This window comes from Cynocephalus volans, chromosome 8 (assembly GCF_027409185.1).
Source record: "Cynocephalus volans isolate mCynVol1 chromosome 8, mCynVol1.pri, whole genome shotgun sequence".
Taxonomy (NCBI): domain Eukaryota; kingdom Metazoa; phylum Chordata; class Mammalia; order Dermoptera; family Cynocephalidae; genus Cynocephalus; species Cynocephalus volans.
The window spans coordinates 126169525-126186139 of NC_084467.1; the positions used below are offsets into that span (position 1 = coordinate 126169525).

The window sequence follows — 16615 nt, forward strand, 5'->3', positions numbered from 1 at the left end:
AAAATTAATACTTACTTTGTAATACCCCCACCTACTAAGATGGAAGCCAATCTATTCACCTATTTCATCCCGTTATTCTAATTTCACTTGACCCTGGGATTCTTTTTCCCTCCACTGATCTTTCACTGTTTCTCTTTTTCCCAGTGTAACCTCAGTACCATTTTCAAGTAAACTCCCATGAAACTTGAATCTTTTCATGAGCCTCTTATCCTTAAATGGAGAGTGGACATCTTCCAAAGGCATTGCTTCCTTGGAGTCCTGGTGAAGCGTCTCTGGCTGTAGGCTAGAAGTAGTTCTACCTTCATCCCCATGCTACTTTAAGGTGCCTCGCCCCTGACTTTTTGAGGCTTATGCCGTCTGGCTAAACCTTTTCTTCCCCTCCTTGTTGCTGTCACACTTCAGGTTCACTTCCCTCCTTTGCTGAAGTCTTCAGATTTTGGATCACCATTTTCCTCTCTCTCCATCCTGCCTCCATCCGGCCATGATCTTGGGTGACTTAAATTTCACTCAATACTAAAGCCTCTCTCAGTTACTGGACCTACATATCTCTAGTGACTGACATTGACCTCCACTCTACACTGGCTACTTCTTCCATGGCCACACCCTGAACCTTTTCATCACTATGGAAAACTCCACCTCTTAAAATTTAAATTTAGATAAGTCTACCCCGACCACAGCCCCCATCCTGTTATCCCATGGACCTCTGTCTGTAAGCCTCAGAAGAGCCTTCAGTCCCTTGGCCCATCTACTCTCTCCCTTTCTTCTAGCACTTCCTGTCATCACATCTTTCCTTATTTATAACTTCAACCACTCTTTTTGACATCCTCAATTACCTTTTCTCATTGTACCCACCTGTAAAAACCTCATCCCTGGGCCAATCCAACTGTTCATCAGAAAAATAATAAAACCATGATATATGTAATCTCCCAAATCAAGTGAATCCTAAATACCACCCATAAATCTATATTCTGTGATCAGCTCTTTCTTCATGTCTGTTTCAAACTTTCTCCACTATTCCTTTTTCAAAACTTCTGGTGCCAGATATTGGAATTTATATTAGTAATATGTATTATGTAATACTTTGAGGGGTCTGGGAAATCACCCATAACCTAATACTTTAATATTTCTGCAGCAGTTTGAATAGTTACACTAACTGTGTATCAATAAAATGATACACAGAGTGATGTAAGATCAAGTTGGACTTTGCCATCAAACTTAGGTTTTTGTTTTGGGCTTTTTGGTTTTTTTAGGGGGGCATTTGGCTGCTACAGGAATCGAACCCTTGACCTTGTGTAATCAGCACCATGCTCTAAACAGCTGAACTAACCATCCAGCCCCTTACTATCAAACTTATGAAAAAACTTTGGTTTTCATGAATTTTTAGATTTTGATGTTACAAAGATTGTAGTCCCTGTACCACCTTCTTCACTTGGGGATAGGAGTTAACCTTGGTTCATTCCCATAGGCTACACTTTGTATCCAATTAGTCTCTGATGCTATCAGTTCTAACCCCCCAAATGTCTCCTGAAGCTTACTGTTTCTGGCTATTCTTTCTGCTATATTCATTCAGGCTACTAGAATTTTCTCCTGAATAACCTTAATAGCCTTTTACCAGGTCTTTCTCTCCCTCCAGACTCCACCCCCTGACACACACATTACTCTTCCTCCCAATGCCCTTTGATCTGTTCTCTATCCTGCAGCCAGAGTGATCTCTATATCACAAATATGATTGTGCTACTCCCCTGTATAAAACATTTATTTAGATCCCTAATGCCCTCTGGATAAAGTTCAGACATACTAATATGACTTTACAAGGCCCCTGCTGACTCTTCTAAGCCTTATCTCTTGCCATTTCCCACCTCCCGGTCAAAGCCCTAGCCTTACTCAACTATTTTTAGATCTCCAAGAGAAAGCTGTTTGCTCTTGTCTTTGTACAAGTTGTTTCCTTTTTGACAATATACTAGTAAAAATCACAACTCTTCTTTCAAGATAGAAATTAAAACTAAGGATAAATAACGGGTACTAGTAGGTGCAGAGGCCTGCATTAACCATGGCCAAGAAATCTGGGCCTGTCTAATCATCTTATTCACCCTAGACACACCTATGTTTATTTCTGGATAATCCTTGATGCAATATAATTTTTTTCCAGAGTGTACCAAAACAAGAATATATGCAGAAATAATTATATACCTGAATTCAGATGTTTTAACTACTTATATGTACAATGAAATATTTTATATATATATATATGCTTCTTAAAATTTTATTTTATAATCACCAAAGTGATAACCAATTTGCAGAATGTTTAGAAAAGAAAAACAGAGAAAAGATCCACATTTTTATCATTCTATAAAACAATTACTATAATTACTATCTTCTGGAAGGTAAGCTTCATGAGGACAGGGACCACATGTATCCTGTTTACTCCTGTTCCCAGTGCAGGTTTTTATTTTTTTTAAATATAAATAGCTGAATGAATGACTGACCTAACATTTTGGTGAATTAAGAATTCAAATATATTTGAATTTTCTACCATATATTCATTCAGCAACTTTGATAATTTTAGTTTCAGTACATGCAAAGTTTTTGATGTTCCTGCTGAAGATAATCAGAAAGAGGGGCCTGGGAGAAGACTATAGGGATAAAGTGACAGGCAGAGAAATAGTGTTTTTTTTTTTTTTTTCCAACAAAGCCTGAGGGAAGATAAAGAAAATGAAGAGAAAGTAAAACTGACTTTCAGAAGTATCATCAGTACACCGATGAGATGAGGCCTAACACTTCAGTGGAGAAGAGGTGAGGCATACACAAGGTTGAGTCATAAAATCAAAAAGCCGTCATTCATTTTTATGGACAATGGAGAGCCAACAAATGACTTTTCGTATGAGTAATACCTGTCACACAGCAAAATAAATTTGTCACTATCTTGTTAGAACTGTAGGTGGAAGCCATCTAGAAAAGTTTCTGATGAGCAGAGGAACAAATGAATCAATTAAATTAGAATCTCTGCTTATTACTTTTCAAGGTGTCAAGGTCATGAAAGTCCAGAAAAAATGGAGGAACTGCTCTTGATTGAAAGAGGCTAAGAGAAAACTAAATTCAATGCATGAGTCTGAATGGATCTTTTCGCTATTAAAGAACCTTATTGAGACAACCATTGAAACTTGAATGAAGTCTAAGGACTAGACAGTAGTAATGTACCAGTGTTAAATTTCCTAATTTGGATGCTTATAATGTGACTTATGTAGGAAAATGCCCCTTTATGTTAAAAATGCATACTAAAGGATTCAGAAATGTGAGGCATTATATTGGCAACTTATTTTCAAATGTTCATGAGAAAAAGTTATTTGTACTGCACTCACAACTTTTCCAGAAGTGTGAAATTGCTTTTAAAAAATCAGAACCTCTGGGGTTGAGTCTGGGCATCAATACTTTAAAAGCTGCCTAGGTAATTCTAATGTGCACCCAAGACGAGGAACAACCGATATAGAGCCTTCATTATCGTCATTAAAGAAAAAAGGTTACGTACTTTTTTACTGAGTACATAAATCATCATTTATTTAATCAAACACCTCCCTCTTTTCCTTCAAAAGTCATTCAACAAAAAGAGCTTTTATTTGTATATGCAAGGCAGGAAAGAATCTCTTCCTTATGAGTACTCACTGTCTCATGCGGCTATATATGAGAGAACAGACATTGCAGTAATAATAATAATGATATAATTACTATCATTTGTTGAGCAATTACTACTTGCTAGGAACTACACTAACTTTATCTGCATTTTATGGGATGAGGAAATCTAGGTGCAGTGGGATGAGTAACTTGCCCAGAGTACAGAGTTATCCTGACTCTTGGCAGCAAAGGGAAGCAAAGTGCTATAAAAACACATATGGATCTCTGATGCAGACTATGGGGTCAGGAAAGGTTTCTCAGAGGAGGGAACATAGGATAAATCTTTATACATAAACATTATTTCTAATTTTAATTACCACAAATACGAGTACTCCTTCCATGAATATCCGTGCAGATAACTTTCTATTTTGTAGTCCTGCCACCCTCCTCTTTTGGTTAGATTCTAAGGAGTAGAATTCCAGGATGAATTGTGTGGAAAAATCCCAAAGCTTTCAATACCTGTTGCCTTATAGCTATTACCAGTAATATGAGGGTATCCACTTGACTGCAGCCTTATCAGCAGTGGGCATTATTACTTTAAAAATTATTTGCCATTAGTAGGAAACTTGTATTTCCTTGATTACTAGTTAAACTGAACATTTTTCCATCAATGCTTTAGCTAAAACACAAATTTAAGGTCTTTATAATTACAAAAGAGTGTCAGAGAACGTTAACAGTGAAATAATATTCTAGAATGTCTCATATTATAGTCATTTATTCTTACAATCACAAAAGTGATTGTGTCACAGTTAGCAAGATCCAAACACATCCGATTTCTATATTCATGCTAAGATTTTTGACCCCTCAAACTTACTGTAAGTTCTATGAGAACATGGGAAATGTCGTTTGATTTTAAAGTGCTATCACAATGCTGGCAAGTAAAGCATGCTCTATAATTGTTTGCTATAAAAATAAATGGTAAAATAATGGATGATGACAAAATATAAATCGAAACCATACTTTCTGAGCTCTACACATATGACACATAGTTTAGTAAAGATCACATTAGGGAAAGATTGAGAAGAAGCAACATGTTCCCCTCTCCTTGCCATGTAAATAGGATACATTCCAGTTTGCCTATAACAGTTCTGGTTTATGCCTCTTGTCCTAGCATCTTGTTTGATTGGAGCTGCCTTTCAAAAGGATCCTGGACTGGACAATAAACTTGATGGTCACTCTACATCTAAAGAACGTTCCTGTAATGAATAGCAGATCTTAAGGACAAATTGCTTTCCTGATCAGACAGCTTGTGTTTGTGTCACTCTGAATTGCACTTTTAAGACCTATGAGCAGATAAAATCTTTTGGCCTTTAAGTATTTTTATAATACTTTACCATTTAAAGCCAAGTAACAATCTGCAAGTAGTTAATCCCTAACTAAGAGAATATCCTTGGCCATATCAGCATTCTTTATTCAATTTTATTGATAAGAGAACTGAAGCATGTAAAGAAAAAGTGACTTATCCAAGATTACATCAAGTGTGAATAATTAGCCATATGAGAGGAGGCTGCTGGAGGTAGTTTTTGATTAGTTCTCTAAACCACACAGTTATTAATTTGCAACAAAATTTTCAGTGCAGTTAGGCCAGAAAGATTTTAATCATTTAGTAAATGGCTTTGTAAACTGCAGGCAGTAATAGTCTATTTCCAATTGCATGGGCAAAATCACAGACATACCTTGGATAATATTTTTTAATGGGTATAAATTTCATGGTTAACAATATTTCAGTTTTACTGAGTAATAAGTCTCTATTCAAACTTGGTCTACAGGTCCTAAGCTATCAGAAGATGAAGGGAATATTTATAAAGTAGGTGAAAATTTAAAATGAATATTTAATCCTTTTGGTAATTAAAAAACAAAGTTTGTTACATTTTTACATTTTACAAGTATGTCTAAATTTTATACCTAGGTGCACAGTTTAGATAACATTTAAGTAGATTAACAGCTTGGATTATAGCAGAAAATATTAATGGAGCCAAAGAAGTCATTCTCTATATCAAAAAGAATGAAAACTGATGGGAGTAAATTTAATAGGCTATGACTAAGACACATCTGAAAAAAAGACTCTACTTTTTACATGAAAGGAGAGGCATACCATATGTGAGTACTTCCAAAAGTTCATGAAAAAATAGAATTAAAAGATAATACAGGCTGGCTGGTTAGCTTGGTTGGTTAGAATGTCATGCTGATAACGCCAAGGGCCAGGGTTTCATCCCAGTGCTGGCCAGCTGCCAAAATAATAATATTAATAATAACAATAATAATAATATGAATCTTTACATGAACTTTTTGAAGTACCTTCATATACAGAGTTGAAGAGACTCATTATAGATATGTCATCCCCACATTAATTTATAAACAAATTAATTATAATCATAATGTCAGTCAAGGTACCACTTGCATCTTGTGGTGGTGGAATACAGAATTTGATAAAACTCACATAAAGTTCATTTGGAGGAATAAATTTAAGAGACTAACCAAGGAAACTTTTGTGAAGTATAAATAAACTATAAAAATAAAAATGATATTCTGCTGGCACAGACCAATGAAATAAAATTGAAAGTTCAGAAACAGGCACTGATGTATACTGGTATTCAATAAATGAGAAAGAACAATGAAAGGATGGAAGAATTTAATAAGCAATGTTGTGACACCTAGCTAGATCCATACCTCATACCATATGTCAAAAAATTTCCAGGTGGAAGGAACATTCAATGTAAGAAAATGAAAACAAAATGTTTGGGGAAGGTTGTTCTATGTATGACTTCAAAGATAGAGTTAAAAAAAGATTTGATGACATAAAACATAAATAAGACTAAAACAAATATGTATTAAGGATATCAACCATTTTTCTGTCATTTATACTATAATCAATCATTTGTCTATTAATTTTATTTAGTTTCTTTTGACACACAAAAATTTAAAAAACTATAAAAAGTTAAAAATATCAATCTTTTCTTCTTTGCTTTTGGCCTAAAAATGATTTTTTAAAATCTCAAACCAGACCACTTTTCACTTAAGAAACAGTAACGGAAGTTTAATATTTTATGTTAATTAAATAGATGAGAGGTTGAAATATGACTCTTATTAGTTATTTGATTTTGGGATGTTATGTAACCTCTCTGATTCTCAATTTAATTTTCCTGAAAAATTAAAAATAATATCACCTATTAGAGTTGCTGTGACAATTAAAAGAAAAAATTTATGCACAGCATTTTTCATGGTAGAAAGTGCCAATAAATCGTAGCTGTTACTTTTGATGCTTTCAAATTCTATGTTGAACTTCTTAATTTTATTGTAATTCAAGACTAGCAACTTACAGTAATAGTATTGACACCTGATTTAAAGCCAAATTTCACACAATTTAATTAGTGCTGCAGTTTTTTACTTTTTAAATTATTTTTAAATCATAATATATGCTAGTCAGAAAAGATATTTTAATTCATTGAAGACTACCCAGTTATATACAGCATACTACAATTTGGTCTTTTAAAGTTGCAGTCTGAAATCATCACATGGCCAAGTAACAGTGTAATTCAAGAATATTAAAAGGCTTCTTATACACCAGAACTTCTAAGACTATTTATAAGTTTGAAATATAAATAGGATGTTTTCCCTTCTTTATCTTACCTCTAATAGGCCATCCTCTGGCAGATCGGTACAGTGGACAGCATTCTGGATCTTAGTTTTACCAAAGATTGCTCTGAGGGTTCCAGGGCGTAAATGCCGGGCAATTTCCTATTAAATACACATTCAGATATACATTAAAGTTAGTCATATGGTGTTAAAAGAAAAACAGCAGCTATATGAAACACTTGAATTATTTATGTATATGAAATACATATCATACATTGAGGGTGCTTATTTTTCCTGGAAACAGCATGAATGTATGAAAATTTTGAGCACTGAAAATTTTGTTTACTCACGCAGCTTTTTCTGCATATCAATGTAAAGTCCACTGTAATCTATGTCAGAAGGCAACCAATAATCAAATTTCTTTTGTAGAAATCCCACAAAATATGTATCCACTCATTACTGTGAATGATTTGTATTATACAAAGACAGCAGAGATCCTAACAACTTGATTTAAAATGAACCAGTTTGATGGTATTCATTTCAAAAGAATTTTTAAAAATGTTATAGTTGTATCAGCCTAGCTTACCTGTAGGAGAAAAATATGGTCACAAATAGCTCTGAATTTAATTTAATAAGGATTGGGAGGTTTTACCAAGAGAATACAACAAAACAAGAGTGGGCAAGGGAATGATAATAACGATGGACAAAAAAAAAAATTAAATTGAGTAAAAAATGAAGTGAGGACCTAGGAGATGGAGGGATGAGAGACAATAAAAATGAATTTGATCTCCTAATGGGATGGGACGATTACTAAGATTGGTGTGTTAGAGGAACTGAGCTGGAAAGTTAAGAGACAGGATACTTGAAATTGAGATTACTGGGGGTAGGGAGTTGGGGGAAAGGGGTTAGAGTGAGATGATGACCAGTTTTCAGGTATAACCATGGCTGACGTTGAATGCAAGAATGTTGGAATAAAAAAGGGAAATGGACTGAGAGGCCAAAGTATTGAATGGATCACCTCTACAGATATGGAAATCCTAAGGAACTATGAAAGGTGTAGCTTGTGGTGCAAGGATGCTGAGCAGCACTCACATTCGTAGGTCCATCACTTAAGGATATTTTAAAGGCATGCATTTGTTTAATTACTTAGGTTTGATTTACAAGGTTTCTTCAAATGTATTCCTGTAAATGTATTAAGTTAAAGAAAAACTTTCTGATAAATTAGAAAATAAAGATGGCTTTACATTTTATTTCATATTCGTTACTTTCATTGTGTTCCCCATAATTTTCCTAGCAATTAAGTAACCAGTATTAAACACCTACTCTGCTTACATAGTGGTAAGCTTCCATTTTGTGAAATAAGATGTACCTTATACAATTATGAAGGGTGAGTACTTATTTTCTTTCTCTTTTCATTTTAGGTTAGGGAAAAACATTTTTAAATGACCCAGTTTGAGTAAACTGTTTTATAAGAATCTATTCTCTCTCAAATTTTATTTGGCTCTCACCAAATTCATTAAAATATTACTTACATGTAATGCAAGTGTTTGCATTATCTCTTTACATAGGCATTGGTCATTCTGCTCCATACTCAATGGTCCAATTCAATCTGAAGACATAGATCTCCAGCTGGTTTCTAGTATTGTCTTACTATTTTCTCTCCTCCATGCTATCTCTTCTTTAACTGTTTCTGTGAGAAAGATGTTGAGACCTCTGATTCTAACTTTCTTTTCTCTTATCTTTGATATTTTCCATCTAATCTTTTGGTGTTATACTCTCGTAGAATTCCTGCATTTGGTCTGCCACCTCACTAATTTGCTTTTAAACTGGGTCCATTGTACAATTCTACTAATTTACTGAGTATTTTTAAAATTTCAAAAATTATATTTTTAATTTTCAATATCAATGCTTTTTTTTTCTTGGATCCTATATTTTATTAAGTCTTTCTGAGGAAGCTGCCTCTTTTAAAGTCTCTTTTTGTTCACTCTAATTGATTTGTTTTCTTTAGGTTTTGTTTCTATTTGTTAAGTTTGGTGCTCTATGGGGTGTGCTTATTGCTTTTCCTTCAGAAGGGGGGCTTCCCATTTTTCCTGGCTGTAACTAGTTACTGACCCCACTACCTTGCCTCTCCAGCAAAACTCCACATTCACTGCCTTAGGCTGTGGCTAAAAGTATCACAGCAGAAGCAAGCAAAGGTGAAGGGGCTGACTTCCTCTGCTGTTCTTCATGCAGCCTTCAGACTAATCATGCTGCTAATGACGCCAGGCCCTCCTCAGCCTCACACCCACAGGGTCTGATGCAGATGCACAGCCTGGCCAGAACCCTGCCCCTTCTGAAGCAGTCCTCTCCGGCAAGTTGTGTCTGCTATCTGCTTTATGTTCTTCAACGTTTATGGTCTGTTAATGGCAGTCTTCTTTTCCAGCATCATTGGAGATTTACTCTTTAAAATTAAACATGACAATTTAAAACATATCTCCTGAAAATTCCTATAAGGATTTGGGAAACAAGGGGATAATGAGCACATCTGCTATCTTGATGCAACCTCATCTTACTGACATTCTCTATTTCTCCAAACCCAACGAACCATCTCTAATTCATTTATCTTGCTGCTCTCATTTTGTATGTAAAGTGCTAATATTATCATGCTACTCACTTGCTCAAAAATTTTTGAGGATTACTAATTGCCTATGGCCAAATGCCTAAAGTTCCTACAGTAATCCTGCCTTCTCTAATATTCCTGCAGGAATTTAAACTCCTATTATAGGCTTTCTGATTTGCAATTTATATAGTTTTTTGTGTGCCTGTTTTAGTAAGTTCCCATTAGATTCTCAACCCCTTAACACACAAAAAACTTCCTTGACATTCTATATCTTACTCAAGAACACACAGTAAATATTTGGTAAAATTTGATAACTGACAGAAAATGGCAATACTATTCAGAGAGCCAGGATGGAGTAGTAACAAAAAGCAGGGGCTGTGGAGGAAGGCTCTCTGGACGTGAATTTTGCTCTGCTACATACCAGTTGTGTGACCATGCCCATTACTTAAGCTCTCTGTACCTGCTTTTACATTCTTGTTTGTAAAACAGGAATAAAAACAGGACCTAACTTAACAGTGTTATTGTGTGAATTAAAGGAGTAAATACAGATAAAAGTATTTAGAACAGTGCCTGGCATGTGGTAAACATTCAATAGATAATGGCTATTAGTTTTATTCATATAATCTTAAAATTAAAGGAATTAAAAGGAAATTAAGATGAGGCAATTCTTAAAGAGACAAAAAAGATATATTTTGATAAGTATCAAAGATAATCCAACTAAATATTCAAGTATCTTTCAATAAATATATGTATAACACCTCAAGAGTTTTAATCACAGTTTTAGAATAAAGGTAAAAGCTTAAATAATCAAATAGTAAGACTTTTAGATCAGAAGATAATAAACTATAAATAAACAAACCTCAGAAAATATGAAGTATTTTTACTGGTATAAAATGTTCTGTTTAGGTAAATGATAATGATGACACATAAGGACACAGAACAAGTATTTTCTTCATAAGTTCTCTTAAAATTTAGGCTTGCATTTTGAATCCTCTTTAAAAATGTGTTGATAAATTGATTTTATTTTTGATTACTGTGAAATATCATATATGCTTATAAAAGTAAAAAATACTGAAATGCTAAAAAATACTAAAATACTACAAAATTAAAAGAGAGTGAAAGACTAACAGCAGATTCCTTCAGAGATCATTTTCCCCTCCACTTCCTGATAAATTTTCCCTCATTATTTCTAACAGATTTATGTTCCTCCTGCTTCTTGTACTCTGTGTTGAAAATCATACTACCATGCAAAGTTCCCCTCCCTTAATGGAGTAGAAGTGATTATCAGATACATAAAAGCAACACAATGTCCCAACATAAAATTTCGTTTATTTTTTAAAATTTTTATTTATTTACTTTGGGTTTTATTTTTGGTGGCTTACCGGTATGGAGATCTGAACCTTTGACTTTGGTATTATGAGACAATTCCATTTAATGCCACAAACAATTCTTTAAAAGTTATTGCATTATTTATAAATGACAGGTTATACTGAGAAAATTAGACTCTTTAAAGAACAATATTTATTTGCACTTAGCGGGTCAGCAGTCTTTCAAACTCCACCAAATTCCTGGCATATTCATCCCCCACTACAATCTTGGCTGCTCAAGTCAAATGCTTGGTTATGTTACAGCACATCATAAGTACTAAAATTCTGTTCAGGTAATTCTCTGGTGGGAGGAAGAATTCTGGCTTAAAGAATAACCTCTAAATCTAAAACATGAAAAAATGCACCAAATAAAATGGTGATTAGCAAAATACTGAAAACAAAGAGAATGTTTTTAAAATTATTGTATGTCTGTGGGCATTATAAAGTATGCCATTGTTTAATGAATAATAGGTCTATCAGACTGATAAAATATATCTGAACAAAGAACAAATTGCTTCCATATAAGCCATTATGTTTCAGTTCTCCACAATACAGGAGAAATACTCAACGAAGAATGAAAATGACCTTCCATTTAAGAAATAAATTAAACTGGAAAGAGATTTGTGAAATTTACTAATTTTAGAACTTTGAAGCCAAAGAATTTTGGGATCAACCATAGAATATATTCATATAATTAGCAGCATATGGTGGATAATCAGTAGCTCACTAGTCTAATTTTGAGAACATTGTAAGTACAAGGAAAAAAATCTTCCCTAAACTATAGGATAACCACGTTAGCAGTGATATAAATAAATGGATAAATATTAAAAGAGATACTAGCATAGCTCTAGTCCTGACAACCCTAAATGTGAAACAAAATTTTAAAATGTTTTATAATCATTGTCTTCATTTCATAGGCAACAAGGGTAAAAACTTAATATCAAAGTTCAATGAAGCAACAACTATAATTAAAATAGCAATTATTCAAGTTTCTAGCTCTTACTGGTACTCTTGAGCAACAAGTCTTGTAACATTAAACAGTACATGCTAAGTCCTGTCTCTGACTCCTCTGGCACTTCAGAAATGTCTTACCCAAATTGACCCTCGAATTGGCATGCAACTTTGAACTAACCAATGCAGTTGCAGTCTTATATTCCTAGTAGATAAGCAATATTGGACTAATTCACAACTAAAACAAGATAATGCAACCACCTGAAAGGAATTTGAAGTACAAAAGGAAACCAGGGAAGAGATCTAAACACTACTTTCTCCTAAGCCTAAGGATCCTTCTAGGATCTATGCACAGGATTTAGAAGTAACTGCAAAATTAAACTTAACTAGTTATTTATTAGTCAAATTTAATGAGTCACCTGAGAGTTCACGGTAAATATACTTATCAGTGCTGGAGATTACACAAATTGTTTATATGAAGAGTCATTAAAATGTCTGGCTTGTGAATTAACATGCTTCACATCTCACTTTTCATTAGGTAAAAATTAGCAGTAATTAAATTCATAGAACCTGAAGAGGGTCATAATTAAATGTTGTTTCAGGTGAAACATTTAGAAAATTCAATCTTGTCTTTTCCACCAGGTTTCAAAAGACCACATTACATAGTAAATAACCATTGCTTCTTGAGCTGTTTGCTACTTCAGCTAAGAGTAGGCACTGGCTAAAATGAAAATGAAGTCTTATTCGACACAGGTTATTTTAAAATATAAAATTATGATCTCCTGCTTTTCTTTTTTAAGAGGTAGGCAAATCTCTTTATTCACTTTTATATAAATTACATTTCAGCAAAAACTATAAAGACTCATTTACTCATGTAAAGTCAGAGAACAAAAATTATGTAAAGTAGTATGCTAGTCCCCCCTTATTTGCAGTTTCACTTTCCCTGGTTTCAGCACCCATGATCCAGAAATGTTAAATAGCAAATTCCAGAAATTCATGTTTTAAATTGCACTCCAATCTGAGCAGCATGATGGAATCTCACACTGTCCAGCTCCGTCCCACCTGGGACATGAATCATCCCTTTATCCAGCATATCCATGCTGTCTATACTACCGGCCTGTTACTCACTTAGTAGCTATCACCAAAGTAGCCGTTTTATTTATCAGATCAACTGTTGTGGTATCACAGTGCTTGTGTTCAAGTCACCCTTACTTTTCTTCATAATGGCCCCAAAGAGCAAGAGTATTGATGCTGGCAATTTGGATATGCCAAAGAAAAGCTGTAAAGTGTTTTCTTTAAGTGAAAAGGTAAAAGTTCTTGACTTAATAAGGAACGAAAAATAATCATACGTTGGGATTGCTAAGATCTATGGTAAGAATGAATTTCCTTTCTGTGAAATTGTTAAGAAAGAAAAACTTGTACTAGTTTTACTGTTGCATCTCAAACTGCAAGTTTCAGCTGCAGTGTGTGATTAAGTGCTTAGTTAAGATGCAAAAGGCATTAAGTTGCTGAGTGGAAGACATGAACAGAAAATGTGTTCTGACTGGCAGCAATCGGGTTCAGTACTATCTGTGGTTTCAAACATCCACTGGGGGTCTTGAATGTATTCCTTGGGAATTACTGTACAGAGGGAAATGACATTACTTTTTGGTAAATATTTTCCTATTTCTTTTCTATTTTTTCTAAATATTACATTATGAGATATTTAACCTTAGACGTATATTCATATTACTACTGAGAAACTTGAGAGGCATTCTTAATCTCTCCCCTAAAAGAAACACTCCACACCATCTACCCCATGCTGATAAAAGAGGGAATTTTACTACCCAATGTTATTATACTATCCTAAAGAAACATACAGCTTAGAACTCAGAAACTTCCATACAGAAATAAAATTAGAAAATAGCTGGGAACCATTCTGGGCACCTCTAATGTCAAATTCATTGCCAAACATAACTGCTAAAATATAGCCCATATCAGTCTACTTCTATTTCCACTCTGCTACGTTATTCTCTTGACTAGAATGTTAATTTTTTAGCTTTTACTCTTGCTGTTCCATCTGGTCTTCTGGATTCCACTGTTTCTAATAAATATATTCTCCACAAAGCAGTCAGAGTGAGCTTTATAAAACATAAGTTGAATCATACCATTTCCCTGCCTTGGACCATCTGATGCTTTCCTTCAGAGCAAATCCAAAATTTTCAACATGACCTACAGTCCTGCATGATCTGGCTCCTGCTTTACCTCTCCATCCTCATTTAAAATGATCTAGTCACATCAACCTCTTCCAGTTTTTCAAGGGCACCAAACTCTTTCCTTCCTCAAGCATGAAAACACATACTATTCTCCCTGAATATTCTAGCTCAGAAATCCTCCTTCTCCCTTTCTCAAGAAGTTCATGTTCCTTACAAATAATTTACAAGCAACATAAATCAGGTATGGTAGATTCTACAGAGTGGCTCTCTCAACCCTTTACTCTATCCTCCTAGAAAGAGGTTAGAAATCTAAAAACCACATTTCCCAGATGTCCTTTTGGCTAGAGTTGTTGAAATTTGGAAGTTCCAAATAGTATTTGGAAGGCAGAACTGAACAGAGGCCATCTCCCTGCTGATGTTGCTGCTGGCAGACAAGGTGGGAGACATGAGTGTTTGGAAGCAGTTGTGGTAGCCCAACTCAGTGCTCAAGTCACCGAACTCCTAGGTATGAGAGTCAGGGTGGTAGAAGCAGTGGAGGCAGTGCAGCAACTTGTGGTTCTAGGTGCAGGTATGGTGAGGTACCTTGAAATCAACAGCTCCAGTGGCAACCGCTGACTTAAGGTCCTATAGCCATCCCAGTGAGTTTATAAATAGCTACTTCTTTGTATTAAACCCCCTTTAAAGAATCCCTAGGTTGGTTTCTGTTTCCTCTTCTAACCTCTCAGTGACACTCTGTGGTTCCACCTTTCTTCATCATCTCTATAAAAAACTACTTTCCATGTTCCCACTTTTTAAATACCTTCTTGCCACCTGGCTTTCACCTTCACCACTCTACTGAAATTGTTCCCTCCAAAGTCACCTATAAACAATTAGTCCTCTTATATGGCAGTGAAGTTATAAAAGTACCAACAGAAATAGCAGTGGTCTAACAAACTGATTTTAGTACAGGTATATATAATTTATAAAGTAGGACAGAGATTTTATAAAATTTATTTCTTCTATAGTAGTAGTATAAATCTCAACAGTTAGTGAAAAGATCTAGTCTTACAGACCTAGGTTCAGTGTAACCAGGCTGAATTAAATGAGGTTATGTCCATAAAGTGTCTAATATTGCCTGGCCAAATTGGAGGCACTAAACAGTAGATACAGTCATTGTCTTCATAATATTATAAATAAACTCTTAAAATTATAGCTAACAATGAGACACTTACACAGTACTTGCATTTTTAAAAGCATGCACTATTTCATGTGAACCTCACAAATCCTCTACTACACTGACAAAGCAATTTTCATCTTTTAAACATATGGATAACTTGGTTCTATGGACAGTCTTAAATCTCCTATCCAGCACTGAAGAAAGAGCATGTCTAAAGATCCAAACACTTGGAACAAACTCTCTTCAAAAGGTTAATTTCCTAAACTGTTACAGGTTTTCTACAATTCCCTTTAAAGATGCAATGAGCAGTTAAGATTCCAGACTAAGGTTAGCATTTCTGAAATCATTTAATTTTCTCCTGTAATTACCAATGGCAGCACTGACCAACAGAAATACAAGGTGAGAGACCCACCGGAACAGCAACAGGCAGCCCTGCGGGACCCAGGCAAGTGAAGCCTGCCTCTGAGAGGCCCACCCTGCCACTACAGAGTCTCTGCCTGAGGGACAGGCAGCCATGTATCAGCAACACTCCCTGACACTGCTGCAGACACCAGTATGGAATGAGTGGGCTGTGGCAGCCACCACTACCTCACAGGTTACCTAGTGACCACTCATCAGCACAGACAGAAGGGGAGTCACCAGTGGAGCCCAGGGAAAGAGGAAAAAAAAAAGAGAACACCCATCCAGGTCACCCATTCAAATCGAGGAGCACTAGTATATCCTAGTGCACCCATCAGGGTCAGGGTGAGCTAACCAGGGTGCCAAGAGTTCCACGCAAGAATACCCACTATAACCTAAGAGTGACAAGACTCCAAGGTGCTATCCCCACAAATTTGAGAGCTTGCCCATGTCCTGATGAACCAATATAGTGTCACTAACCTCAGCAAGGAAATAATTGTCCCAGAGACTAGGTCACAGAGGCACTCTCACACAACTCCAACACTGGATTAGGCCAAAATACCTACACAGAGACTACACTACAGCATCTACCTGGAACCAATACTAGAATATCACATTCAACAGTAAAACACACCTGAAAGAGGAATTCCCTCTTTACTCCAGAGTACTAGAAAAAGTAACTTCTCTACCAGATGACTAAATA

At 35.2% G+C, this 16615-nt stretch overlaps 1 protein-coding gene across 3 annotated transcripts in view; it reads right to left on the reverse strand.

Moving 5' to 3' along the window:
* Window positions 1-16615, reverse strand: part of NME7 (NME/NM23 family member 7) — a 220727-nt gene that overhangs the window by 24805 nt on the left and 179307 nt on the right. For 2 of the 3 annotated variants that reach the window (XM_063105506.1, XM_063105508.1), the window contains exon 11: window positions 7300-7407. In XM_063105506.1, the coding sequence (XP_062961576.1) occupies window positions 7300-7407 (108 nt within the window). Of the gene's footprint in view, window positions 1-4827; window positions 4866-7299; window positions 7408-16615 lie in introns of those variants that run through there. The other variant, XM_063105507.1, reaches the window with a different exon arrangement.